Here is a 27246-nt window from a genome sequence, read left to right on the forward strand (position 1 = left end):
GATTAGATACATCAAGATTCCATTACAAATAAAAAGAAGAAGATCAGAGTGTAATTAATATATGATTAGTATTACAATTAGTCAAAGATTGCAGAATCAACAAAGATGATCACAAAACAAAAAAAAAACCTTAATTCAAAATCCGAAAGTGTGAGACTGAACAATTCCTTTTTTTCCACAACGTGCAACACAATCCCATCGCATGCCAAAATTTCAAAAGATACCTTATAATTTTCTTTGTTAATCAATACATAAACCCCATTTTATAATTTGGTCAAATCAACAAAATGATCAATTATTAATTCTCTTTCTTTGCCATGATTAAAAATTTAGTCGGTAAGTACCTTTAATCAACCAATTAATGTTACCAACAACCATACTCTCTAATCAATCACAAATTAAAAACTTAAAACACCGATTAGTGTTTCCACTACTACATAATTTGCCGACTGTTTTCATAGACTTTTAGTTGTTTTAGGTTTAGTCCGATCCAAGAGATATAAGAACTAACTACAAACTTCTTCTTTTATTGCATTGCTAATATATAGATTTACCTTGTTCATATATATTTTTCCAATACATTTTTTGAGTTTATTTTTTTTTGTTACTCCGATCGAATGTTAAATTTACATTAGTCTTATTTGGCTTGTTTGGTTTGATATGTTTAGTAAAGTAATACTCTTAGGAAAAACTTTGAAGGAAAGTATTAAGAAGAGTCATATACAGTACAGTGTGTTGATGATTAACCCCAAAAAAAGTGATTCATATCATGTGAGTGACTAAGTATTATATTTTAGTTAGTAGAGAATTTGCTTCTTCTGGGGGTCAAAAGAAGAAAATAAAGCAATGTAAATGGGAGAGGAAAGATATAAGATTGTTGAAAAACTGAAGTAAGTAAATAAATATTCGAATGATCAAATCAACTTTTGATTTGATCATTACGGTTCAGTTCTTTACTTCTGTATATATTTATATAAAATTACGATGTTACATGCAATGGTAGTGTGTATAAATCCTATTTAACATCCGCAATGGTCCAATGTGTAAGACTAAAACTGTGTGGTGTGAATCTAATTACAGGTTTGAATGGGAGAGAGCAATAAAAGTTGTGAGAAATCGAAGGACAAGAGAAGAGGGTCTTTTCTTTCACACATATTATATATAAAGACATTGTAGCAATAACAGTTTTTTTGTGATCTGATGTGAGTAACAAAGGTTATTGTATACAGATGTTATTATACAAATGTAGTTTACAAACTAAAGTTAAGCTACGGTTTTTACAGGCCCTCGACACATTTACTCTTCCAACAAGTGTTCAGTCCCGTGAGTTTTGCATCAGCTCGAACCACTGCAAAAACAAAAACAGAAGTTGTCATATTTTGAATATTTTGAACAAGTGTTTTTTCATTTTCCCTCACAAAGAAAAAAAAAGAAAAAGAAAACAGAGGATGGATAGTGAAAAGTTTACCTGTCTCAACACATCACCAAGTGTTCTGGGTAAGGCTTCGATGTCTCTTAGCACAATGTAGTACGGGAAGGGGAAAGAATCCAAGTAATTTTTCTTAAAAGGTTTCATCTCAGCATCAAATCCATAGTCCTGATTAGAGAAAAACAGAAGAAAAAAAAAGGCAGTTTTTAGTATCCTGACAATCTACTAATTTCAATCTTACAAAATTGAGTATAATATGGGAAGTAGTAGAATTGAAGATACCTTTAAATCCAGAACAGATTGCTCTGCGTCATCAAGAAGCAGATATACCACCATACGTTTCTTCTGGAGAAAGCTTCTGACGGATCGTTTCAATTTCTCTCGCTCATGGAACTTCCCATCGCCGATGATTAGTACCAGCTGTTGAAGTGGGTTGCTACCGTAAGACTGTCGTCTTGTGCTGGCCAAATTCTCTAGCATTTCATTCATGTTTCTCAGCAGATTGACAACTGGTTGATCTTCAATGAGATTTTCTTGTTTAAATGTTAAACTTGAGATCATCTGGCATCACAGAAATGAAAAGAGGTGTTTTGTAAGAAATCAGAAGTTAATTCACAGTGCAACACATAGGAAATGAAAGATTTGAGGTCACTAACCTTAATGCCGGATTCTGTGGTGAAAGACTGACCAAAATCATGTAACATCTTTATGCTCCCTTGCTTCCCAAAACTTGCAACAGCCAAACTTCCCATCTCAAGCTGTGACATAGCTCGGCATACAGTTGCCAAAGCTCTAATTGCAAACTCACCACATCCACTTTCTGACATGCTACGCGAATCATCCACAGCAATAACAACTTGGTAATCACGCTTGTTTGGTTTTGTCCTCCTTAACCAAATTTTATCTTTCCGATAGTGACTTGCTATGTACGGAATAACCTTCTTCATGTTTATCCTTTTACCCGTTCTGTAGTCACCACTGAGCTTGCTAGCAAGTGTTGGTTCTAAGATAAGCCGTAGTTGCTCAGCCAGCTCCTGAGATGGTTTTGCAGTAAGCAATTCACATCTCTTCCAAAGAACAACAGCATTGCTTATGACATCTGGATTTTCCTGATTGCTTTCCGTGTCATTATCAGTTAATTGCATTCGGTCCAGATTATATGCATCATCCCCCAAGAAAGTATTGTCAACAGACACCATAGAGTCCATCCTGTTGTTTCCATCAGCAAAATTATGAAACGACGAGTTCTCTTGGTGTGTCCTGTCCGCCTCTGATTTTTGGACCTGTTCAGTGATGCTATTGCTGTTCAATGGTTTGGATTGGACAACAGTTTTGTTTTCGGGGTTCAAGTCATCAATATCCATTGGAGAGACTTCATCCTGATTACCTGCGAGTTTTTCTTCATCGGATTCCCCTTCTCTCATATCTGTGTTCACTTGCTCAGGCAACGCAGGTCCTAGAGCTTGGGAAGTTCCTGCATCAAACTGAGACGTATATCCGTATTCACTAGCATCAGGGTCTTCCATCTCATTTTCAGCCTCTTGCTTTTCTCCAAGGTCTGAGGAGACTCTAACTCTTTCTTTCCACTCCTTCAATGCATCACCAATATTCCTATAAGGATTCACCTTGGTTTGTTGATTAGTAGATGACTGGTTTTGAGGAAGTTCCATCTTTGGTATGTTGTCCGTCAATGTCTCACCACTAGCCAAGCTAGTCATCATGGGGTTCATCTTAGTGTTACTCTCTGAAGGCACATCCATTGAATCTGTGAGTTCATCCGTAACATCAGTAGCAGACAAATTTTCTTGTGGTGCTGTACTTCCCGCACCCAACACATTAGATCCATGGGGATTTTGTGAACCAGACTCTAAGCCAGAATTATTATCTTTACAGAAGTTCGGTTTCATGTCTTCTGACATAACTTCTTTTCCTTCTACTGGTTCCGTTTCTGGTTTTTGTTCAAGACCATTTCCAGGTTCTTCTTTTTGAGCCGATTCACACACATCTTCAGCCCCATCCTCCATTTTTTCCTCAGCAGGCTCTTGAGTTTCTTGATCATTTTCACCTTCTTCAGGATGCTTTTGATCTTCAGGACAAGGTTCTTCCTGCTGATTTGCATCTTCCTTCTCGACCTCCTCTTTTTCATCAATCTCCATGTCATCGTCGATCTGTTCATTGCCCACATCAGGAGTTAGTCCAGGCGGATCTGCAAGTGCTTCTTCCTTAGTCTGGATTTTATCTTCTAAATTTTCTGTATCACCAAAATTATCCTGATCCACATTCTCATCATTTCCTTCCTCCGGTTTGTCAGACTCCTCAGGCTCATCGGCAGTGTCAACACCATCATCCTTGGCTCTTAGCTCCCTTGATTTTGGGTCCTTGTCGACTATCGACGGTCCAGATTCATTCTTCTCATTCAAGTTTTCTTCTTTATCCTCTTCATCCTTGTTCCATGGCTTTTCATCAGCTTTTTCAGCATCAGATCCCGCATCTCCTAATTCAGAATCCAACTGCTCATCCTCGCTTTCCTCGTTTTCCTTGGCTTCTTCTTCATCCTCGCTGACGCTGCATGCTTTGGCATCAAATTCATCACTCATCTCAATGCCTTTGTTTTTTCCCTGCACATCATCTGGAGTATCTTGCTCTTTCTCTTCCTCTTCCTGTAAAGACAACCGAAGAAAACTCTATTGGTAAAATCCCATGCAAAATTTAAGATGAGTGGAATAAGGAAGGTGACAATATAGACCTTCTTATCTGTGCCACGCAATTGATCTTCATCTTCTATTTGGTCACTTACATCTTTCGCCCCCACGCCATCTCCCATACCAGTACCTTCTGCAGCTTCTGATTTTTCAGATTTAGAGCCATCATCTTCATCATTTTTAGTGATGCCAAATCCGTTTGTAAATAGATCGGCAAGAATGCTTGCAAGGACATGGGTTATCAATGACACCTACAGACCAAAAGCAAAAAGTACCAAATAATTGTAATATACCCAGCAAAAAGGACACTGGTTACCAATAAAGCCATGATGTGGGTATTATTGTCTCGACAGGTGACTAAATGCCGAGATCTCTTGACACTAATTAACATACTTGACATTAAGGAGGTCGTTGAAAGATAATTTATACAATTAACAGGATCAGTGTAGAGAGCAGGCGAGTATAACTATAGTCCCGAATACCTCTCAAGAGCAACATAAGATTAAAAAACATACCGTTTTACTTATTGCCAAAAATTCTTTGAGGTAACAATCCCCGAAGCTCAATAAAAGATCCAAAAATGATTGAAGTTGCTGCAACTGGTCTCCAACACTAGCCGAAAGGACGCCTGATGAGTTCAACAGCTGTTCCTGTGAAGATAACAGCCTCAGATCAATTCAGGCTTGAAAATAAAAGGAAATAGCATCCCCATAATTCAAAAGACAATCCAACTTACGATGGAAGTAAATGTTTCTGACAGCTGTTTACATATGCTGTCAAGGTTCAGGTCATTTTCTGTCTGCTTAAACAAATCATCCCATGTAGTAATATTCCCTTCCCCTTCTTGAGAAACACTTCCGTCCTTATACGTGCAAAGCTTTCCAATCACATCTTTGACATTTGCAAATGTACTTGAAAGATTTTCTTCAAGAAAAAGTTGTTCCTTGGGTTCCATTCCAGTTGGTAGGTCTCCCACATTAAGCAAACAGTTCAGCTTTTCAGCCAGCAACTTCCCCTGCATTAAGTACATTTCCTAAAATCAGACTCTAAGAACCCAAGACACAATCTATTTGCTAGGCTAGCATCTGGAAAAAGGTAAACAGAATACACACAGCTGGAATAGAGACAAGGATACCTCTTTAAACACAGGGGAAAATCGTCTGAGGAGAATGTCTCTAGCATAGCTTTTCTCATTGTCTCCACAGAAAGTCGAAATTTGATTCTCAAGGTCTGTAAGTTGATCAAAGTTCTGGCATAGCAGCTGCACCATAGGCTGTGTGACAAACTGGTTAAAACAGCTACTTGGTGTGATGATATAACTGTTGCAATCAAGTAGAAGCCTATCCAGCGAAGCCTGATGACAAAGACATATTTAGACTCTCGCCAAAAAAGAAAAAAAAATCGACCAGAAAGATTTAGAAGAATCCCAGGGATTCTGCACCTTTGAATTTAGAGCGATGGGAATTAGCTTTTCAATAAAGCTGAGCAAACACCGTGTTGAGGTTTTGACAGCATGACAGGAATCCAAGTGTGTACTTCCAACTGTTCTCAGTAAGGCCGACTCCTCAAGAAGCATCTCAGTAATGTTATCAAAGAGTTGCTGTCATATCACAAATAAAGAAACAATTTAACTAGTGTTATTGCAACAGACGTTTCAATGCACATCATTCAAGTTAGCTGTTAAGTTAGAAAGCTAATGTACCTTCTGTAGCCACAAGCAACTAAAGATGGCATGCTGATTTGGGGGAAAACTGAACACAGAAGTAACCTTCTTGTCCACACCAATTGAATCCCCCAATAACTTCGCTAAAGACAAAACAAACTGGCGAAAGCGGTTTAGATGTCCAGCAAAGCTGTAAGCAGATTTTCTTTGCTGCCGTTGTATTTCCACAAGATGGTTGAGAAATGAGACTGACCGCTTAACCTGTTACATATGAAATTTAGTGTGAGGACTCTACAAATTTGAAACAACTAGTTTAAAAATAAGACTCAGAGAAGCCCGAATTACAAGCTCCAAAGTTTACCTGCTCAGATGTAACATCCGAGTGTTTTCGGTCAATATTCAGCATAAGTTGCACCGAAGCCAAGCTCTTAAAGTAAAACTCATTCGCCACTCTCCACTCAACTAGTGAATTCTCCTTGTTTTCCTCCTCTATTGCCTCGGAAGGATGCATGCTACTTTTGGTATGTGTTAGCAGCAACAGATGCTTTGGCTCATATGCTGGCTGATATAGCAACCCTTTAAAGTGACTTGACATCTATAAAAAAGGATCATCAGAGAATACAGTTGATCAATAAATAAAGCATGAATAGAAATATAAACAGAAATATCAACAAGCAATGATATACCTCTACATTTTCAAACTTGTGTTTCTGCAAACCACTATTTTCTAATAACTTGAGAAGGTCAAACAGAGCCCTCTTCTTTGCAACATCTCTGTCACTGTTTCTCCATAGATCTGAACAGCCAGCTACGGTTTCACCAATCCTAGAAACTGTACTCCACAGAGTTTTCCAATCACCCTGATAGACAGGGGAAGAATACTGATGCTCTGCAAAGATATTATGCAAGCTTCAGAATATAGATACTCCCCAAAAATAAAGGAAAACGACGAAATATAATCAAGAGTAAATGGAGCTGGGGTACAAAACGAACCTTCACCCGTCAGCATTGTTTTAAGGTGCATTTTGTGGTGTAACCTTCCTACCGATTCATTTAATTTATTCCACCAGACAGCATACCAAGAAGACCTACCAAGAAAAGTGTAAAGCATAAATGATGGAGGCTTCAGCTTCCATGAAGTTGTAACAATGCATACAGACAAGTACATGATGCAAATGTATACCTGTCATTTATTTGTTCTGCATCTAAAGCACTAACTAGAACCTCGATCCTCATGTCAGATGCTCCATTCAAAAGATCTGGACATAGTAGAGGGAGAAATTGAGCCCGTTCCTTTGCTAACTCTCGCCTAACAAGCATTACAGGGAGCCGCAGCATGTCCTGCCCAAGAAAAAAGATGCCATTTTGAAAACTCTTTAAAAAGGCTGTGTCATTTTAACAGAGTATATAAGGCAACAGATATAACTTACAGTAAATTTCTCAATCAGTTTCTTGACCTTCTGCCTGGTTCTCTTAGTAGTCTCATTGGACAAATAATTATCTGGCCTATCCCACCGACAAAGTTTTAGAACCTCCTTTAACTCAGCTTCAACATTTTTTCTATTCAAATCTAACTGCTCCATGACACTGGTAAAAGAAATTTAAATTGAGAACACTACCATGGCAAAACAATCTTGAACTGATAAACTCCAAAAAAACTTGAAAGGAGCTTACACAGGCAGAAACTGAATATAGAAACCAAAAATATTGTAGCAAATTTCCAGCTTCCTCTTGTGTGAATCACTGTCAAAGAAAAGCGCCAGTAAAAGCAAAAGACAAACACATTCAAGTTAGAATTCAACTGCTAAAAACAGTGGAGGTGTAACCAGCGAGGAATCAGGCGATAATTCATACAAAGCTAACCTTGAATATATTCCCAAAGAGTTACCCAGACTTAATTGAAGAAGGAAGCAAAAGAGAAGCTGAAGACGTCTCTTAAATTCACCAACATTTGACGTTTCAATAAACTCCACCAAACTGCAACAAAGATATCTTTTAGATGACCAACAAACTTGCAAGAATTAATGTAATGTTGTGGTGCACACCTTTCTGAAATGGACTCGTCGTTTTCATGTGCTGAAATATCAACACCATTTTTCTGAAACAGAACTGAAAACAAAGGAAGCCACAACTGCAACGAAAAAATAAGTGTTAACCTTAACAGTATTTTTGTTCATGACAACAAAATATTCTAAAAATACCAACCTTCCTAGCGTTTAGTTCATACTGATCCTGAACTTCATCAAGCAATGTAGGCCAACGCTCAAATTCCACTTTCTGCCACGAGCTTGCGAGGGAAATAATTGGCTCCAAGAGATCTGTAGGATACAAAAAATATAACACAATGTCACACCGGAAAATATATAAATAATGGAAAAAGGGTATGAATGAGAGTGCATAATCAATCCAGTGTAAGAATTTAAAATCTATACCAGAGATGGGCAATTTACATCCCTCTTCTTGTAACTTGTGAACCTTGCAGAGCAGAAATTGCAATCCTGAAAGAGCCTTCACCAACAATGGCAAACAAGAACATAATGGGTTAGTAAAATAATGCTTATAATGAACCAACAAAACATAAGATCAAACAGTGACAGCAATGCCGAACCATTTATTCTGTGAGTATAAGTTACCATTGCATTAATACTTCCCATAACATTTTTACCACAGAGTTGCTTTATTACAAACTGATACAGTATCTTAATTACAGAATTGACTATATAAATAGTAATACCTTTGCCAGAGGAGTATTTGACGGAATAGCCAAGAGCATCCGAAGTACATCAGAAAGCTTCTGAAGACCAGAATGGTCCTCCCGTTCTTGCAAGAGCGAATTAATTCTCCGTTGTAATGCAGTGAGAAACTTTACCATTTTCCCCAGCTCAGGACCATCGAAGTCCTATAAAGACACAGTCAGAACAAAGTCGGACGTAAAACTAAGCGCAGATGAATTCTTCAGGAAGTAAAAGCTTTGCAGACCTTATAAAAGTTAAATTTACTGGCAGACTGGTAGTTTGTAGCGAAGGTTTTTTTGTTCTCCAAGCAAAGGCGAAGCAGGTGTTCTGGAACAAGTTTTGCATCCAAGCTCGATGTGAATAAACCCCTTAGCCCTGGTATCAAGATATAATCCAGTAAAAAAATTAACAAAATGATTTTAACCACGTTAAACAACAGAAAAAGATAGTGTCTGATGGTCACCTTTGATCATGTGGACTCCAAGTTCATAAGAATCAGTAAATGAATCAAGCCTTCTACTGTCAGAAATACAGAATCTTCCAGACTGAACAGAATAAATTGTCTTGTCAGATACAAAGGAATTGTGGCCTGATGCAACAATTGCAGATTTGGATATTGTACCAGTCTACCAGTACCTTTTCAGAGAGGTCACAAAAACCAAATAACTCGTTATGTGTGCTATATATATAATCCAGATGCTCTTGTATCAAGTTCCAATCATCCTCCAAATTTTCCTCATCCTGGTCCATATGTGTCTGTGGAGAGCAAAACAAAATCATAAGAGATAAACAAGAGAATTTACCAGTTTTAGTAGACCATAAGACTTGAGGATTACCATTTCCTTCATATCATCATCAGCCAGGTACTCCTGCCACTCTGAGAAACTATCATTTGGGAAATACCTGCCAAGGGCAGATATATCTACTTCCATAACACTCTCAATTTTGAAGTCCCGGGATCGGAATTTGTACAGCCCAGAAAGATTGTCAGCCTTTGTTTTTGCTTGAAACTTCATCTCCATCCAAATTCTTGCCAATTCACAATATACTTTATCCAGTAACTGCGGATAGAACTCTTGTGACATTAGATAACTTATATTAACATATTCAAATGCATACAAATAATCAAATATTTTACCTCAAAAGAAGCTTCATCCATTAGCCCAGTGTTTGCAACAAATTGCAAAACACGAGCATGCAGATTTTTATATAGAGCAACTTTTAGTTGCAATTCAGAGGCCTGCAATAAGGAAGCAAAACAAAAGGAATACATGAATAGATTTCAAAATTCTGACAATCTTTTCATTATATGAACGGGAATCATAACTCTAAAAATTGGAAGTTATATGAAACATTACTTTTCTTGAATCTTCGGCACTTGAGACAGATACAAGTTTGTGCAGCAAGCCAACATCCAAACCTAAGGACTTAGCACGGGAATCTGCGCAATGAGAAAGGTGCAAAGGTGGCAAACATTCGATGTAGGTAGTTGAAGCTAAGAAGGATCCCCTCGGAAATCTCATTAAGGCATATATAGTTTCCTGCCAGGCGCATGAAGTCATTAAGTTTACAACACAGAAATGAAAAATTCAGACATTTCTGAAACCAAAAAGAGGTCAAGTACCATGACTGAGTCAACCATGTTTATGTCATATTTTTTGAGAAGTTTCCCCAAGATAGCACCAGATACAAAAAGGGATAGACCCAATTTCATCTCATATACTGAAACTTGAATTGGCTGAGTTATATCAACATATTCAGAATAGTCACTGGACAGCCGATCAATAAAAGATGTTGCTGTCTCCTGCAGAATCCAGAGATTATAAATGAAGCCAATAAAATACAATTGATCGTCATGAGGAAATGCAAACCACAGTCAAGAGGATTAACTTACCTGCCAGTTCAAAACCTGCTCAGCAATCTGATTCCAATCAAGCACTTCAATCTCGTTGACCAGACTTATGGGACGTGTGAGAAATCCAGCAAACTCATCCAGCGCTCTTCTTAAATCCTGGTACTTTTTAGGATCAGATCGAAATATAACCTGTTTCAGAAGGGGTAACTAATGTGAGCATGGAGAAAATGAGATAGGTCACATGATTGTCACACAGCCAAGAGCAGAAAAAAACTACAGTAGCTGCTATTTACCTTTCTTTGCAATCTTTTATGCTCAGTTTTGAGCTTATCTAACGTATGTTCACTCTTTTCGTCATTATTTTCAGAATAAAGTATTCCAGACAGATACCCGCATTCTCCCCGGACCTGGTAATATATTGATATAGGCCAATCAATAAACAAACACAGACATTATGCAACTGCTACTCTGAATCTCCATAATGTGAAAGAGCAACCACCTTGATGTTTAGCTCAATTGATGAAATTTTCTCTTCTAGTTCTAACAGCTTGCAAGTTATCTTTGTTGCAGGATCTATAACATCTAAGCTATTTAAAAGATGGAAGCGTAGTCCTCCAAGATAAAGCCACGCCAAGCCAAGATTGGAGTAGACTTCTACAAAAGTTGAGCATAAAGCTGTAAATAATAATTACAACAGTAGGAAGGTTTATCTTACCTAGACTCAAACTACTACAGCTTATATATAAACTATAAATAACAGTACCATTTGATGTGCACTCAGAATAAAGATATTTAGCTAGTGGTCCGACAAATGAGTGAGTAACAGATTTTAATTTCTGATGGCTTGATGTGACAATCAGTGAGATGAGAGACCGTATGCCATCCACCTGTATAAAGGAAAGCGTAAACTTGAAGATGTAACCATGATCAAAAAGAACCTAAACTGTTTAGAAGATGAAAGAATTGAAGATATAACTTTAGAATCATACCATGTTCTGCTTCGTCTCAATTGCATGAAATGCAGACTTAATTGCCGCATACATCTCTGGCTCAAATGACTTTTGGTGCGTATATATTATCTACAATGGTTGGGAAGAAACTAAGATAAAAAAATTGCACAGTAGACAAAACAAAGCAAAATAGACTAATCAAATTTATCACAATTTCAGTACCTGTTTGAAAAGGGAACGTGCTATTGACATTAAAGAAGCAGGCATCTCTTCATAGGGTTGTGAACTTTTCCATAGATGTCTTGAAGCAGAAAAAAGTTTCATTGATTGAACAGGATAATCCTTTACAGAAAATACATTTTCCCTGCATAAAACATTAATAAAAAGAGCTTTATCATATGGTTGACGGAACTACAGTTTTCATCATCAAACATTAGCAGTATTATCATGGAGAGCAAGCATTGCTGTCACTGTACACTGTATCAAAGTGGGCATATGAATGTATATATCAAATTGCAAGCAAAAGTATAGAACGTGTAACATGCTCATAGTTGATCAGAAGAAGAGAGCTACAAAACAAAATAAAAAGATCTCTTACAGAATCTGAGAAACTGTAGCTGTTTTCACAGGCTGAATCAGCGTAGAAGGTGACAGAATCCGACTGTTGCAAGAGTCTGAAATATTCTGTAGGCCCCAGGAACATGAGATAAAAGAAAGAAGTTACAAAATGCGCAATCTAAGTAAAGTGCAAAAAAAAGTCAATTAATTTAGTTTCTAATACCATGAGACCGATTTGACTATTTTTCCACAAAACAGAATGCCACCAGAACCACATCTCGAGAACAAAATTGGTAATTTTGGAGTCCACTGCAACATTGTCGAATTTAATCAGCCATTTCACCTTCATACACCGAAAAGTAATGGATTATCAAAAAAAATTTACCTCCTAGTTTAGACGCATGTGCATCAATTGCCCACAGGATTTTTTGATGAGCTACAAGAGTCTGTGGAGGCCTTGCTGAGGATAAAGAATATTCTAGACCCGATTTAAGCAGTACTCGAATGTCCACAAGATCCTACAACTCAAAAAAGTAAGTCTTAGAGTGGTTATCACATACATATAAGATTTAAAAAAAAAAAAAAAATCCAACTATCCACTAACCTGATGTTCAGTAGGTTGAGTCACCAAGAGGTGCTGAAGAGCAGCAAGTATTTCTACATCTAAAGAACAACTTTCACTGCTAGCTATAAAACATATCTTCATCCAACTACTGAAGCCAGACCCTGTAGCCACAATTTCAGGGCTAAACACGCAGCAGCCAGCAGATTTATATTCGGTATTTTCATTCTCATTGAAACCCATTCTCTCCGCCAATCTCTTCTTCTCTAGGTTCAGCCTCCCCAAAAACGTCTGATGATGAAGATTAATTGTGAGCAGTAGATAGAGACATCTCATTACACATCAGCATAAAAGAAATCAAACCTGGTAGATCTCATCCAGCTGAACAGCAGCAACATAATCTACATTGTCTTCGTCAGCAATGTATGATGAAATGCAAAGACCTGCATATTTTAGAAGAAAAAAAACAGAAAAATACAACAATATGAATCACATCATAATTAGACAATCACAACAGCTTTTAAAGAGGGAAAAAAATCTCAAAAGCATAACAAACAATCATTACTTTTCGATATGCTAAAGAGACAAGAATATAGCGAGTATTCAGAACATAACAGTCTACTTGTATCGGAGAAAATAAGTAAAATGAAGCAAAGATGAGCAAAATATTCATTAAGGAGAATTACCTTCCAAGGCAAGCAAACATAATTCAGGGCCAGAAAATGCAATGGCTTTGGTTAGATGATCATTTCCTGCCACACCCAACAAATATCATATGAGAGTTTAATTTCTGTAACTAATCAAATTGGTAGTATCGGAAACGTTTTCAGATATCAAACCTTGTTCATCTGATTCGGATTTCAATGGCCAAACTATGCTGCAGAGCTGTAGAAATTCCTGCTGCTTATGGAACAATTCTTCGGATATCGGCAAGGAAGGATGGCCCCCATAAGCCCATAGCAAAGACTTTTCTGGGTGACCATGCAAAGCTATATTGCTAATATTTTTGCTTTCCTCCTACAGAAGAAAGGCAATGATATTATTGAGCAACCAATATGATAATTTTAGAAAGAAAAATGGAATAAATGAGAGGTAGGCTTTACCAGAACCACTTGAACTTCTTCAGGAAATGAACTGTGCATCTTTTTTATAGCTTTTATCAGTGACCAAAAGGAAAATAATAGATACTCATCTGAAGAAGACACCAAACCAGACCAAAAGAATGAATGTTTTTCAATAACTTCGGTGTACAACTTAATTAACACACTGAACAAAGGTGCTCCAACAATTCCGCAAAGAATTTTCTTCTCCAATGCACGAAGCGAGTCCAAAAACCGAGTAAAAGAGGATACGTTGGTGTGGTTGTAGTTGCTCTCTGCAAGCCACTGCTGATACGAAAGCCGAAGAACACCAATTGAGTTGAGAGACTCAAAAAGGGATTTACTGTAAGGTTTTGACTGGTCATTTGATGAGGCCACATCAATCAATTTGGAGCACAACATAGGAATTGGAACAGCATCAGGATCTAATCTGCTGAGGGATTTCAGATTTTTACGACATTTAGATATTTGACTCCAAATTGGATGCTCAAACTCATCCTTCAACATATCAAGGAAACGCAGTAAAAAGGGACAGTATTGTTGCAGTCTAGAACCAAACCAACTAAACCACGCAAGATAGAGTTGGATATCCTCTTCGGTTGCCTGTTCTATTGTCCAGTTGGCAGCAAATAATAGCATTTTCGAAGCCAAATCATCTTCAAATTTAGCTACAGTAGGTGCACAGCTTGACCCAATTAAGGCTTTGGGAAACAAGTCTTTTTTTAACCTCCAAGAATCAATCGTATAAATAATTCTTGGCTCCCCAGCAGCCAACTCCCTATCTCTCAATTTCACACTGTACCTTATTTTAGACTGATGTGATGCATACTGAGCTCCTACGAACTCCAGATACATGCAATTTTGCCTTACTGTTGTTTCTCTTGAGTACCATGTCAAGTCTCTCAAGTTGAAAGGCTTTGGCCATCCTCCAGGCACGCACAGACCCCCACCCATAAATGAATCAAGCTCAGAAAGTTCAACATCTGACAAAAATGTATCACGCACAAAATCAACAACTTCTTTTCCATCAGTCACCCCAAGCGACGAGAGATAAATGTGCTCCCAACTTAGCTGTAAGCTCCACCGAAATTTATTTCCGTTCATGAGCAGCAGTTGGAAGAGCTGAATCCACTGTTCAAGCTCAAGATACGTTATACGTACACCAAAGCTTTGACCATTTAGCCATGCATGAACATGTGCTTTGGCCATGGAAGTAACCAGCTTATAACCTGGAATACCTGACAGAGAAAGAAACCTTTCCACACCTCTCAACACAAGCTCTTCACAGTTTGAGCCTTCCTCATTGAGCTGCCAATGTGGCCCCATCATATATACCTCAACGCCTCTATTCCTCATTGCTCTTGATACTTCCCCAAATTTTGGATTTACAGAGAGGAACAAACGAAAGTTTGGGTGCGGAACAATAGTGACAGCTTCACCATTAATAATCCCACATTCATTTATAGTGATCGATCCACACGTTTCCACCAAAGAGTTGATCCTATCCAGTACCTGAAAATTAAAGTTAATGATGGAAATTAGCTACAAGGGAAATTACCAGAGTTGTTTCTAACTGTTAACAAATTTTGAATGCAACCCATGGGTGGAAGCAAAAAGAGTGAAAATAATTACACGAATATTAAAAAGTGAGATTATAGTATTACCGTGGGATTACAGAGATTAGCATTTTTGAGGACAACCCACTCCCCCTTTTCTATTGCCTTTATCAGCATTCCTGTTACCCATTCAAACTTTGTAGACGGCTTGTTCTCATGAGATTGCAGCCGTAATATAGTCTTTAAGATTTGGTCCAGATGCTTTTTTGACCAACTGACAGGTAAAACACCTTCCTCCAAGCCCTGTTTCAGATTTTTTACAATCTCTTCTAACTCAGAGAGTATTTTAGAATCGTTCAATAAGAATGAAGGGTTCTCCAAGAGAGAGGAATCAATCTTCTTTAAATAGGAAAGCCAAATCGAAACTAAGGCAGTCCTATTGCTCAAAAGGGCCTCCTGTGAAGACTGTAATAACAAACTGTTATACTCATTGACAAGATGCTCAACTCTAGCAACCACCAATCTGAAATTACGGAAGGCATTGTACTGCTCAAAGCATCCGAGTAGATCAGAGCTGTCAGTCGCAGACGAAAGAATTAATTCATTAAGAGGAAATCCTGTCAACTGAGCCAATATTTTGATCACCGAAGTCTTTCCAGATGATGATGGTCCAACTAGGATGCACAGCCATTTATTCTGCACACAATGTGCAACAGCTTCCAGATTTTGACGGATTTCAGGCAAAATCTTCAAATTCTCACCAGCAATGTTAGACTGAGTCAAATTTCGTTTAATGGCAGCAGTTCCAACAACTAAGTACCCAGGATTTAGCTGAACACGAGGATAGGGATTTATAGAAGGGTTTTTATCAAAAATAGCCTTATATATACTCAGAACTTCTTTACGGTCAGCTGCAGTACGCATTCTTTGAACATACAGAACATTGAGAAAACTTTCAACTTCTAAGTTATGTATTGCCCCTGGAACACACGATAACTCAAATCAGTTTAAGCAACTGTCACCTGGAAAATGGTAATAAGAAGAATTTATATGACTCTAGCCACTACCTTGCATAAACTGGCATGATCTGATCACATCCCGTAGATTGAATTCCCATGGTGAACCATCGTGACCAAACTTTCGATATAACATAGTACCATCATGCAACTGTCTGTTAAGAGCAATAAGCTTTGAAAGCAATGGACTATGAATAGATGGGTAAAGTGAGCGACAGATGAAGAGGTAATCATCTTCCACAAGCTCGTCCACATAAACCTGAAAACATTTGAGGCGGATTAGAAGACATTTTTTATTTGGAAATATATAAGACTTGGACATGTCATGAGGATTTACAACCATAAAACGAATAGTGAAACATACTTTTGTAAATCGGTTAAGGAAAGACTTGGGAAGACCTTTCCTGCCACCACCTTGAGAAGAAGGATTCTGACATGCAAAAACTCTAAATGTTGGAGGGCATTCAAAGGTACATCCAAGTTCTGGGATGAATACTTGAGCACGATGATCCAAAATCGCATTCAAACCCTGGAAAGATATATATTCTTAATAACACTCACCAGAATAATATATGTGGAAAGGCAACAGAATTTAAGATGTTCTAGCGCAGGAAAAAGGAAAACTTTTACTGAAATAAATTTAGTGGCTTGTTACACACCTCTAAAACAGATTGTGGGGCAAGGTTCAGTTCATCTAACAAAACCCAAGAGCCTTCTTTTAGAGCCTGTAGACATTATATAATTGAGGGTCTGCAAGTTTTAAATTAATACATAACTTAACATCAGACAATCTTTAACCTGCAAGAGAATTCCATCAGACCATGCAAACTTCATGTCCTCATCACTTTCAACAGGTAAATCTGATCCCAGTAAATCCATCATGTCAGTCTGCATCAGAAGAACCAAAGTTATCATACCCAACAGAGGAAGTAGCATACACAGTACTGATGTCTGGTGAAGAAAGCGAACCTGCTCTGATAGATTTATGCGCACAACCTTGTGGCCAGAATATTTTCCCAAAGCCAATATCAGACTTGTTTTTCCAACACCCGGGCTACCTTCCAATAAAACTGCAACAGTAATACAATAATATTAAAGCCAAACATCAATCTCCAATAACTACCATGATAACTAAATTAATGAGAACATACTTGGTTTTGAAAGCTGCATTGCACGCAATACCCTCAAGACATTCCTGTGGGTGGTTGGTGCTAAAAACTCGAATCCACCAATCTCAGGATTTTCATCACCTGCCCAGGCAAGTTGTAGGTTCCAAACAAAATATCATAAATGTCTATAATCATGATTGCTATACTTTGACTATATAAACATATCCTTTGCAGAAAAAAACACAGCAGCTCACCTTTGCTTATGAAAAAAGGATCAATACCAAACATATTATCATGTCGAACACTCGCACTTTCTTCACAAATTGTTTTGGTATCACCCCAGCCATATAGCTCCATTCGTGAAAGCTCCAAAGGGAGTGTATCGCTAGCAAAAAGCTGAAATAGAAAAGTCAAGTGAACGAGCATCACTATTAGTTCGAGAACTAAACACAATATAAGTAACACGGTTAAAAAATTCAACATAACCCACTAGAGAAAACTTGGCGAGTTGTGTTTCCAGAACACAACAAAAGTAAAGCGACACATTGTAAATATCAAGATTCAAATTACCTTAAGTTGTTGTAATAGGAAAGCGAAGCATTCTTCTCTCAGATCTTGACCATCTCTCCCAGAGAAACCAGTTCCTAACAAAACATAAAATAAAAAAAGTGAACAAATTATACACTCAAGGTAAAAAATATAAAAGCATTACCACTCAGACTCAGTTAATAGCTAATGAAGATGAACTCTCAATAAAGTTGAATACCTTAAACTCAGTAAATCCAACAACAGATTCAGCAATTGCACATACCAAAAACAAGTACATAACTCAGTTAATAGTTTCAGCAATTGCTCAGACTCAGTTAATAGTTATATCATTACATCAGAGACAAACATGTGAATAAAATGTAAAACAGTAGATTACAAAGGCATTTGGCAGAGCAATCAATCTAAGAAGCGGCTATAGAACCTAACGAGTATGTTTTAACAGAACAGCAGGCAATAATCATGTTTTCTTAGGGATGTGAGGGATTCACTATAGCCTAACACACCCAGCAACAGATTAAATGACTAATCTTAACGACAAGTTTTCAAAAGTCAGATTGTTCATACATGAATGCAATCAAATAAACAGAAAGCTCCCCAGTGCAGATAGAAAATGAGTACAGAAGGGAAGAATAAGAGTTGAATAAGTGAGTATATCAATCAAACTCAAATATACAGAAAATTTAGTAATTGGGAAAGACCTACCAAGACTAAGACCATCAAGTAACACTAGAAACGCTCCATGAAGAATAGCATATGCTGGTCCTAAACTCTCATTTATTATGTTGACAAACGCAACCCAGGAGAGGAGATCTCTGACAGTAAGAGTTCTCCCAATCTGCAACCTGTTGAACCACTGCAGCAACGAATACAACACTGAATCTATTGATGTACAAAACATATTATAATACAGTATAGTTAAAATATATCATTTATCATTGACATGATTATAATTATAATTGTTCCTGATGAGAGAGGAAAGAGATACATGGAGCAATCAAATTGTTTTCCGCAGCACAAATATGTGGACGTGTTCATGTTGGTAAAAAACACTGTGGAGACAGTTAAAATACTAAGTGAATTCAAGCGTCTATATTATAAAGGATAGGGAAACTACCTCCCAGAAGTTGATGATGGGATCGACAATATTAGATTCCTTCGAACCGGAAAGGCTACAAAACAAGAATATCAGGAATTAGCAACAAGATAACTATTGACAAATATCCTTTTGAGCTATTCAAGGAGAGAACATACCAAGAAAAGGCAATACTTCTGAGCTCCTCCGTATCTGTAATAGGAGGGACCCATATCTCGGTAAAACGATTACGAAGGGCAGGTGACAATTCCTTCTTTCCATAATCACCACCCGGGTTCATGGTGGCAAGAACAAAAAAGTGTTCATGAGCAACAACATCCTCCAAGACGGGACCACCTTTCTCAGCTAAGGACTACAAAGATAAAGTGAAAATAATAATATATGAGAGAACAATTAGACAGACATAAAAATTTATACGAAGAGAAAGAAAACCATGGAGAAATGAAATGATCAAGAACCAACAGGGTAGCTTTAATGGAATGATCAAGAACTAATAGCAGTGAACTAAACCAGTAGGGTAGCTTTAATGAAATGATCAAGAACTAATAGCAGTGAACTAATACTCACCAATTTCCTGTCTGTCTCCAACACACTATTCATTCTTTCTAGTACACTGTCATCAGCCAACGATATCTCATCCACAAGAACGATATTTCCAGCTCTCATTGCTTCCACAAGCGGACCATCTTGCCAAACAAAAATTGAACGCCATTTTTGATACAGCATCACCATGTTGTTCCTTATCTGCTCAAGAACACCAACATCCTGTAGTGTGACGGCCGCTCCTATGACTGAATCATTTTTGTATTTCTTCAGAACTTTCTCTATTGACTCGATTACGTCTTTAGCTTGACTAATATCTTTAGCTTTACTGATATCCTGTACATGACATGTTCAAGAAAATATAGTATCAACGTTAAAAGAAAGACTGGTGAAATACCAAAAACACTGGTGGGTATAGTGATACTAACAATATCTTGGCTAGTCAATGCCTGAGAGAGCTCCAATTGTTTGACTTGATTCTCGTATTCCGTGACTAATTTTGATCTGTCTCTCACAGGAAAGAAACCCTAAGAAAGAGGCTGACATTAGAAATTATAAATGAAAGAAGTAACAGAGTAGCAGTGGAGTTCGGAAATATAAGATGCAAAAAGATAAACCTACACCAAGAAAATCAGATGTTTCTGTGTATTGATGACAGTTAAGGATGTGCAATCTTTTCTTCTTTAAGTCGCTTAGTATTTGGCAGATTGTTGTTTTGCCTCCTCCAGTGTCACCAACAAGAAGAACAGGCTCATGCAGTTCATAAGAACGATTGATGAGAAAAAATAGTCTCCGCATACTTTGAGTCCAGGTGAATTTTCTATTTTGTCTATATAAAAATAATTTCACCATAAAATTTAAATCAGACTGTTAAACGATGAAACAAACAAGCTCGAAACAAATGATTCAATAATAGAAGAATTAGGAGGGGAAAGGAATTTACATGGAATCCAAACTTGGAAGCTCCTGGGGTAAGAAGGAAAAGGCAAAAAAGAAAAAAAAAAAAAAAAAACAGAAACCATTATATATAGATATCAATAACAAAACTTTGTAATGATTCAGTAACAATAATGCAGTAAGACCAACAGCTTCCTTCAAAAATAATCTATCGGAATGAAGTAATAGATCGCGAACAATCAATTTTCATGAAATATGCAACTCACACTATTTGACACACAGCTCCGTCCAATGGATATATAAAGTTAAAAGACCTACAACATAAACTAATTTCAGGAAACCTAACATGAACTAGTTCCAAGAAGAAGAAACAACTTAACTGATGAAATGACATGCTGTTACGTCAATACTCTGAAAATAAGTTTAATTAACGTTTCAAACTATAGCATAGCTTACCATTTTGTACAAATCATCTTTGGCAAGGCTGACCCGGAAATGTCTCTCCAGCACATCTTGAACAACTACCTTCTCAGTGTCATCACGTAGCCTCTCTGCAAGAATGTAATACCCTTCTCTGGCTAGTTCTTCATAAGATATACCGTTTCTATAAGTCCTGGATCGATCTGCCCATCGGAATAAATCTCTAGGAGTTATATATCCATGTTTTCCAGCAAAAGCTTTGCTAGTCTGCCTACTGCGTTGCAGGTCTTTCATCACTTCGACCATTTTTGAAGCATGACTGTTAGGAATAATACACTTCCTAGAAAGAATTTCAGTCAGTTCATTTTCTGGAATTTCATCAACATGAACCTCCACAAACCGATTGCGAAAAGCTCGGGACAGTATTTTACGTCCACCATATAAAGCTGGAGGGTTCTGTGTAGCGAAGAGCATAAAGTTGGGATGCGCTGAGATTGTTTCACTCAGCTCAGGCACAAAAAGCTCCCTATTGTCATCAAGTAGTCTGTTTAGTGCCTCTAAGACATCAGATGGAGCCAAATTAAGTTCATCTAATACAATCCAATGCCCACCCCTGACAGCCTTCACCAACGCTCCTTCGTGAAATACAAGCTTCCCTGAAGAATCAGTCATATAGGAACCTAAATATTCTTGGATATCAGTCTGCTCATGATTATTGATGCGAACGAATTTGTTTCCACTTATTGCAGCAAGATATTTGACAAGGCTTGTTTTTCCACTGGATGTTGGTCCTTGTAAGAGAACAGGATATCTTTTAATAAAAATGGCATGTGCCAAATGATTGAGATGCTCTATTATACTCTTCGTCATAACATAACTCTCAACAAACTTATCAGAACTGCCTTTTAATTCTCCCAAGTATCTTTGAAGCGGTTGGCTTCGGATATTTCCCCCTGAGAGACGTTTTATTATAGGTTCCATGACATTAGTACTGGGAGCATCCAATAGGGAGAGGAAAAACATGGAAAATCCATCGTATAATGCTTTCTGAAATCCTCCAATACCTTCTGCTTTTATCGCATATTCTAGTGCACGGTAAAGAGACCTCAAACTATACTGTGGCTTTTGATTAGCACCATCCTGTAAGCTTTCTTCAGATAACCTTTTAGCTTCTTTGTAAAAGCAAACAATGTTGCTAACTAACTTACTGTCAGATTCACGTCCACCTAAAAATCGCCTCACGAATATCTCCAGGTCATCATCACATAAGTTATCATCCACAGCATACTCTGTAAATCTACTTCGGAAGGAGAATGGCAAGTCTCGTTTACCAGCATCCGTGGCTGGATTCATACAAGCAAACAAACGGAATTTCTCATGTCTGGGAATGCCCCTTACATCCCCTCTCTCAGCTAAACAAAGTGATCCCCTCACTCCTTCAAGAACACCAATAAGCCTGCCCAATATCTCTGGTGGGGCCAAGTTCACTTCATCTAGTAAAACCCAATGCCCATCCCTGAGGGCAGCCACAAATGCACCTTCAACAAAGTTAAAAACCATTCCACCTGAAGAAATCTGGTCGTGAATATTGTTTACTTTTTTCGAAAAATGCACCCAGTTTTCGATCTTATCATCGCGTTTCTTCCTCTTTCTACTTGAGATTTCTTTCCCAACTAAACCAGAGGTTTCTTTCCCAACTAAACCTTTAATGCCTTTAGTAGTCGCCATTAACCCTTCCAAAAATTTCACCCACTTCTTGGCTCTAAAATAATTTTGCAGACATTTCATAATTTTTGCCTCACCCTAGATACCAAAAATGAAGAAAACTCACTACTGAGCAACATGCTAAATTTATTCCTAAACATATCTGGTTAAGAATAAGTGCAGGAGGAAATCAATGAGAGATAAAGTTTTAAATAGAAAGCTACCTTAATCTTCGAACCTCTTGCCAATTCATTGAATTCATTGTACAGCATTGTGCACATAAGCTTTGGATCAATAGGCTTAAAACCACCCAATAGATCAACTATATCACTTTGCTGGCTCAAATTCTGCAGAAAAGTAAACTAGAGTTATAGGAAACACTACATAACTAAAAGAATAAACTAGAAATTGTAGAAAACCACTATGATAACTACGTTACTACAAAAATTCATGTCAAAACATACCAAAACAGTGAGTTTCTGTCCGATCCAGTGTGCAAGATTTTGAACTAGTGTTGTTTTCCCAGTCCCCGTTTCTCCTACTAAGAGAACTGGCTCGTTGTACTGAACAGAGCGAGCTATTTTCTCAAGTAACTGTGTAGATGTCCGTGTTTCCACAAACCTAGACCGATCATGTGACTGGAAAAAAAGGCAGATCATCAAGAAGCTGTAATAGATAAATAATTGTATCAGGAAGAAAGAGATACTTATAAACTAACCGCAGTTTCACCAAGTGGAAGAGAAACTCTGCCAATTTTTAGAATCCTAGAATATTCCTGCAATTCATTGAATAATTAGAAAACAAAATCTAAGCATCAAGCTAAAAAAATGGGTTCAAGGATTTAAGATACCTGAATTGGGGACTTATGCTGAGATTCCGGAACAGCGACATTCCAAATGCTAGCCACAATATTAGTTACTGTCACTCGGTTTTTAGTTGACATATAAGACGCAGAGAATATATCTACCGCCTGAGGAAAAAGCACAAATGCCAAATTAAATAAAGAAATAAAGAAATATTAGAATAAGAGACTACTCCAAGCAAACATTTAAAAAACAGACCTCCTGATAAATTGAATGGCTATCATAGGAGGACAGGCCATGAACCCGCTCACACCACTTCAGCAGATCTCTGCAAATGATGACCATTTAGAAAGAATAGAATGACCAATCCATTCATAACAAGAACTCTCAGTCATAGATATATGCCTACCTCAGCGAAAATCTACTTGGAGAACTGAAAGTAGCTGAGTTTTCAGTTGTTGAACCAGAATATTGGGGACGAAGAGCAGAGTTGATGGTCTCAAATGTTTCTGCAAAGATGGAATAGTTTCATAGTTAGTACAGATTCCATGTAAAGAGGCGTATGTGCAAGATGAACCTACCTATAAGTTTCTCTGCAACAGGAACCAGGTTTTGATACCGAGCAGCCAGGATACTCTGCAAGCTTTCATGATCTGGTGGATATACAACTATTCTCCTCCATAAAGGACTTAACGAATTTCCAGCTACATCCAACATAAAAAAATTAAATATAATAAGGTTTCTTGAACTGAATCTTATTTGCAACAAGTTAAAGATGGGTTTACCTCATGCTCTACTGCCACGTAATAATACAGATAGTTATAAGACCTCTTAAGAGCTTAGTTTTGCAAGCATCAATAAAACTAAATATTTAATCTATCATGCACTTTAAGCTAGGTTGGTTATATATCAGCTGTTTAACTAGGAAAAATAGCCAGCATGAATATTCATTTAACAGCAGTTAGCTGAGCTTCTAATCCCACTAGCATTTGGTTTTATGCTTCACGCAATAAAATCCCTAAGGTTGCAGGTTTCAAGCTAATCCAACGAAAATACCCTTCAACCTAATTTGCAGCCACATCGCCCCTAGATGATATTAACTGCAGCAAGATCACAGTTATCATGCCCTTCCAAATGTCGAATGGATCTAGTGCAAAACTAAACCAAAGATAATGAAATATTTAGGCTGTCAAACCAATCAATCTGCAAGACATACCTTCCCTGATGTGTGACACACTGCATTCGGGTGTTGATATAGTTGAAAACAGTTGGAAACTCTCCCCTATCCGTATCTCCTGCAAGCAGATTAAAAAGTTAAGAAGCTTGAATAAATCACTCAAGGAAACAACAAAACCTTAACGGAGCAGCAAAAAGAGTGTTAACCTCTCCTTGACTGGTCATGAATGAGCAAGAACCTCCCAGCAAAGGTGACAAGACGAGGGGAACATCTGATGGAGCTTTGTCTATGTCCTCAAGAACCACCCAGAAACCATTCATAATAGCCTGCCAAGATCGAAAAAACTAGACATATTGATGCAATTGTAGGAGGATGGATAAATGAATAGGCTGCCATCTGAATTTAATTCCACAAACCTGAGTAAGTGAGCCAGGCTGCCATTTGAATTCGCCAGGTTGATCAGTACACACATAAGTGCCAACCAAAGTTTTCCCATCAAGTTGGTCATCCATGTGGATAAATACAACTATCAAAATTAAAAGAGGCATAAAGAAACACAAAATATAGTGAGAAATAATTTAGTTTAAGGCCTTTGTTTTAACAATGGAATTTAATTTAGTACGCACAGCATCATCTCAAGATAGTTATTTTTCCCATCAAGTAAGGGTACAAAGTTGCTTGAACCTAGCCAACTAAAAAATTATTTGAGACCATATACATAGATATTAAAATAATAACATACCATGGTTACCACTTTCATCAGCCAACTTCCTAATGAGGGCAGACTTTCCAGATCCCGAGGGACCATACAGAAGAACAGGTCGCTTTTGACTAACAGCCAATGAGACCATTTCAAAAGATTTCTTCACCCTAGAGTGGATTTCAAATGGTTCAGGTTCAGAGAAAGATTTGACATCCCTGAATTGAAGAGGAAGGTGGAATTCAACGCATAAAAGAGAAAATTAACATTAAGTACAAGTGGCATAAGTGTTAAATTTATTTCAAAAGAAACACAAAGAAACCAGAACAGACCAGGTGTCTAGCCTCCGAATCTTCATCAATGGCTCATTTGTTTCTAAACCTACTGATTGCTGGTTGTGAATCCCAGGTACAAGGGTATTAAATTGTTGCAAAGACTTTAATGCAGTGTATGTAGGCAATTGAATGTATAGTCCAGCCTTTTCTATTTCTATATCCTGACAAAATTCCTCCCATCTGAATGTATCAAAGAAAATAAATCCTTAGAAACAAAACTTCAGACGAAGAGTCAATTAAAAATCTTGAGTATAGCTAAAACTAGATTACCGTAGCAAGCACGAAAGTGCTTCTTCCACTTCAAAACCAAAACATTTAGCTACTCTGTCACTGCATCTTAAAACAACAGAAAGAATTTGAATCCCACACCATACAGCATCTCGATGCTTTTCCAGGAAATGCCTTTCTTGTCTTGGACATTCTGAGAGCCTTTTCATGGAGGCCAAGTAACAAGACCAATCCCACAACTTAGAGAAAACCTCAGGTCTAATGACGAGAAAACGGTATGATACTCGAAGACAAAGCAAGTACGCAGCTATAGCCTGATTCAAGGGAAAAAATAATCGATGTAACTGGCCAAAGACTAGTAACAGATAAGAATACCAACAATGCCATATAATTTACATATGATGCTCTGACATCAGTAAACGTCAAATATAACAAGCATACCTCCATGTGCAACTGATAAATTGTATCTTTCACAAGAATTCGTTCGTACGGTGGTGGAGCTTCCTTAAAATAATTTAGAATAGACCTATACAAATTAAGAAGTCTTCTGTTAGTAGACTTAGCCGAGCTGCAATTTTTATAAAATCAAACTTATTTCTTTTCACATTTCTTAGTTTTATCGCTGGTTCACATGACTGATATCGTCTTATATATTCTTCCTAGCTTCACAAAAACATGGGCAATAAAGTCAAAAGTCATCTTACCCGAGCAAAGACGAATTCAAATGAAGGGCGCGACTGAAGGCCAAGCAAGCACACTCATGAAGCTCCAACCTTTGTCCACGCCGAACATAAAAATCAATCACACTAACACCTTCCTTCATGGAATTATCCAAAACTGATGATACGTCGTCTGAGTAGTCAACACTTGACTTTAAATCACCCACTAGATGAAGAAGACCGACCACTCTATCTACAACCCTTCTTATAATAGGAAGGAAGTAATAAACCAACGGAATTGTACACTCGGGGTGAAGAAACACATCCCCTAAAGCATGAATCACCTCTTCGTTATCCACCACTTCTTCTCCCTAAACAAACCCATCACCAAAAAATGTCAAAACAAACTCAACCCCTTGATTCTGGGCAACGTTTGATTAGCAATTACAATACTTTACCTTGCTGAGAACCGAACTGAAAAATGGAAAAGCTGCCACCTTGGGGCACCGTTCAGAAAAAGCCTCCAAGGCAAGTTTAAGGTTGAAACTCCCATCAATAGCCATCGAAACCTGTTGATAGATACGCGAAATTAGGGTTTATATGTAACAGCAGACAAAATTGATAGCAAAAAAATGGGGAAATTTTAGGTTTAATCGTCTCCCAAAGCCTCCAAAGAAGATGAAACTAAACAAAAATCGACAATAGAGCTGGGAAAGGGAACACAGAATGTAACGATTCGTAGAGAACAAACGATCAGGAAGCGAAAGCAATGGAAGCAAGTTTGAGGAACTTGTGGAAGATGAAGAAGAGAACGAAAGAGGCGCAGGCTTAAGGGTTTAAGCAGAGAGCCTTTTTAAGGTTTTTGTTTCAGTCAAAAAGGCGGTTTTGGGTTTTTGTTTTGAT

General features: G+C 37.6%; 1 protein-coding gene across 1 annotated transcript; it reads right to left on the minus strand.

Annotated features, from left to right (window-relative positions):
- Positions 1-1122: 1122 nt before the first annotated feature.
- LOC17894087 (midasin) lies at positions 1123-27170 on the minus strand. The gene is made up of 75 exons (XM_006301005.2): positions 26802-27170; positions 26389-26714; positions 26126-26210; positions 25727-25998; positions 25454-25636; positions 25164-25339; positions 24838-24947; positions 24628-24747; positions 24461-24539; positions 23826-23948; positions 23654-23753; positions 23503-23572; positions 23292-23411; positions 23160-23216; positions 22906-23079; positions 22666-22788; positions 20774-22540; positions 20364-20386; positions 20042-20249; positions 19849-19947; positions 19445-19756; positions 19036-19229; positions 18899-18953; positions 18487-18637; positions 17806-17879; positions 17490-17631; positions 17278-17376; positions 17096-17196; positions 16925-17014; positions 16786-16851; positions 16491-16655; positions 16178-16385; positions 15219-16090; positions 13558-15066; positions 13294-13471; positions 13141-13206; positions 12818-12897; positions 12497-12745; positions 12278-12410; positions 12116-12201; positions 11933-12018; positions 11557-11698; positions 11374-11463; positions 11148-11271; positions 10884-11038; positions 10678-10791; positions 10424-10573; positions 10154-10333; positions 9888-10070; positions 9668-9769; positions 9366-9590; positions 9166-9285; positions 8993-9074; positions 8774-8904; positions 8529-8693; positions 8227-8302; positions 8000-8112; positions 7840-7925; positions 7658-7771; positions 7469-7537; positions 7225-7381; positions 6978-7135; positions 6788-6882; positions 6481-6683; positions 6156-6389; positions 5834-6055; positions 5573-5731; positions 5267-5485; positions 4868-5146; positions 4647-4781; positions 4176-4382; positions 2086-4089; positions 1712-1990; positions 1469-1597; positions 1123-1348 (listed from the first exon to the last, which is right to left on the minus strand). The coding sequence occupies exons 1-75, from the start codon at positions 26904-26906 to the stop codon at positions 1316-1318; spliced, it is 16170 nt and encodes a 5389-aa protein (XP_006301067.1). The 5' UTR covers positions 26907-27170; the 3' UTR covers positions 1123-1315.
- Positions 27171-27246: the final 76 nt, after the last annotated feature.

Source organism: Capsella rubella, unplaced genomic scaffold, assembly GCF_000375325.1.
Source record: "Capsella rubella cultivar Monte Gargano unplaced genomic scaffold, Caprub1_0 scaffold_2, whole genome shotgun sequence".
Taxonomy (NCBI): Eukaryota; Viridiplantae; Streptophyta; class Magnoliopsida; order Brassicales; family Brassicaceae; genus Capsella; species Capsella rubella.

Bases quoted from the DNA above. Each gene is read 5' to 3' on its own strand.
- LOC17894087 (XM_006301005.2), bottom strand. From the start codon at position 26,906: ATGGCTATTGATGGGAGTTTCAACCTTAAACTTGCCTTGGAGGCTTTT. The intron at 16,852-16,924 runs GTTAAAGATTGT...TAATGTCTACAG, and splicing joins CTGATGGAATTCTCTTGCAG to GCTCTAAAAGAAGGCTCTTG. The intron at 8,303-8,528 runs GTATTACTATTT...TTGTTGGTGAAG, and splicing joins CAAATACTCCTCTGGCAAAG to GCTCTTTCAGGATTGCAATT.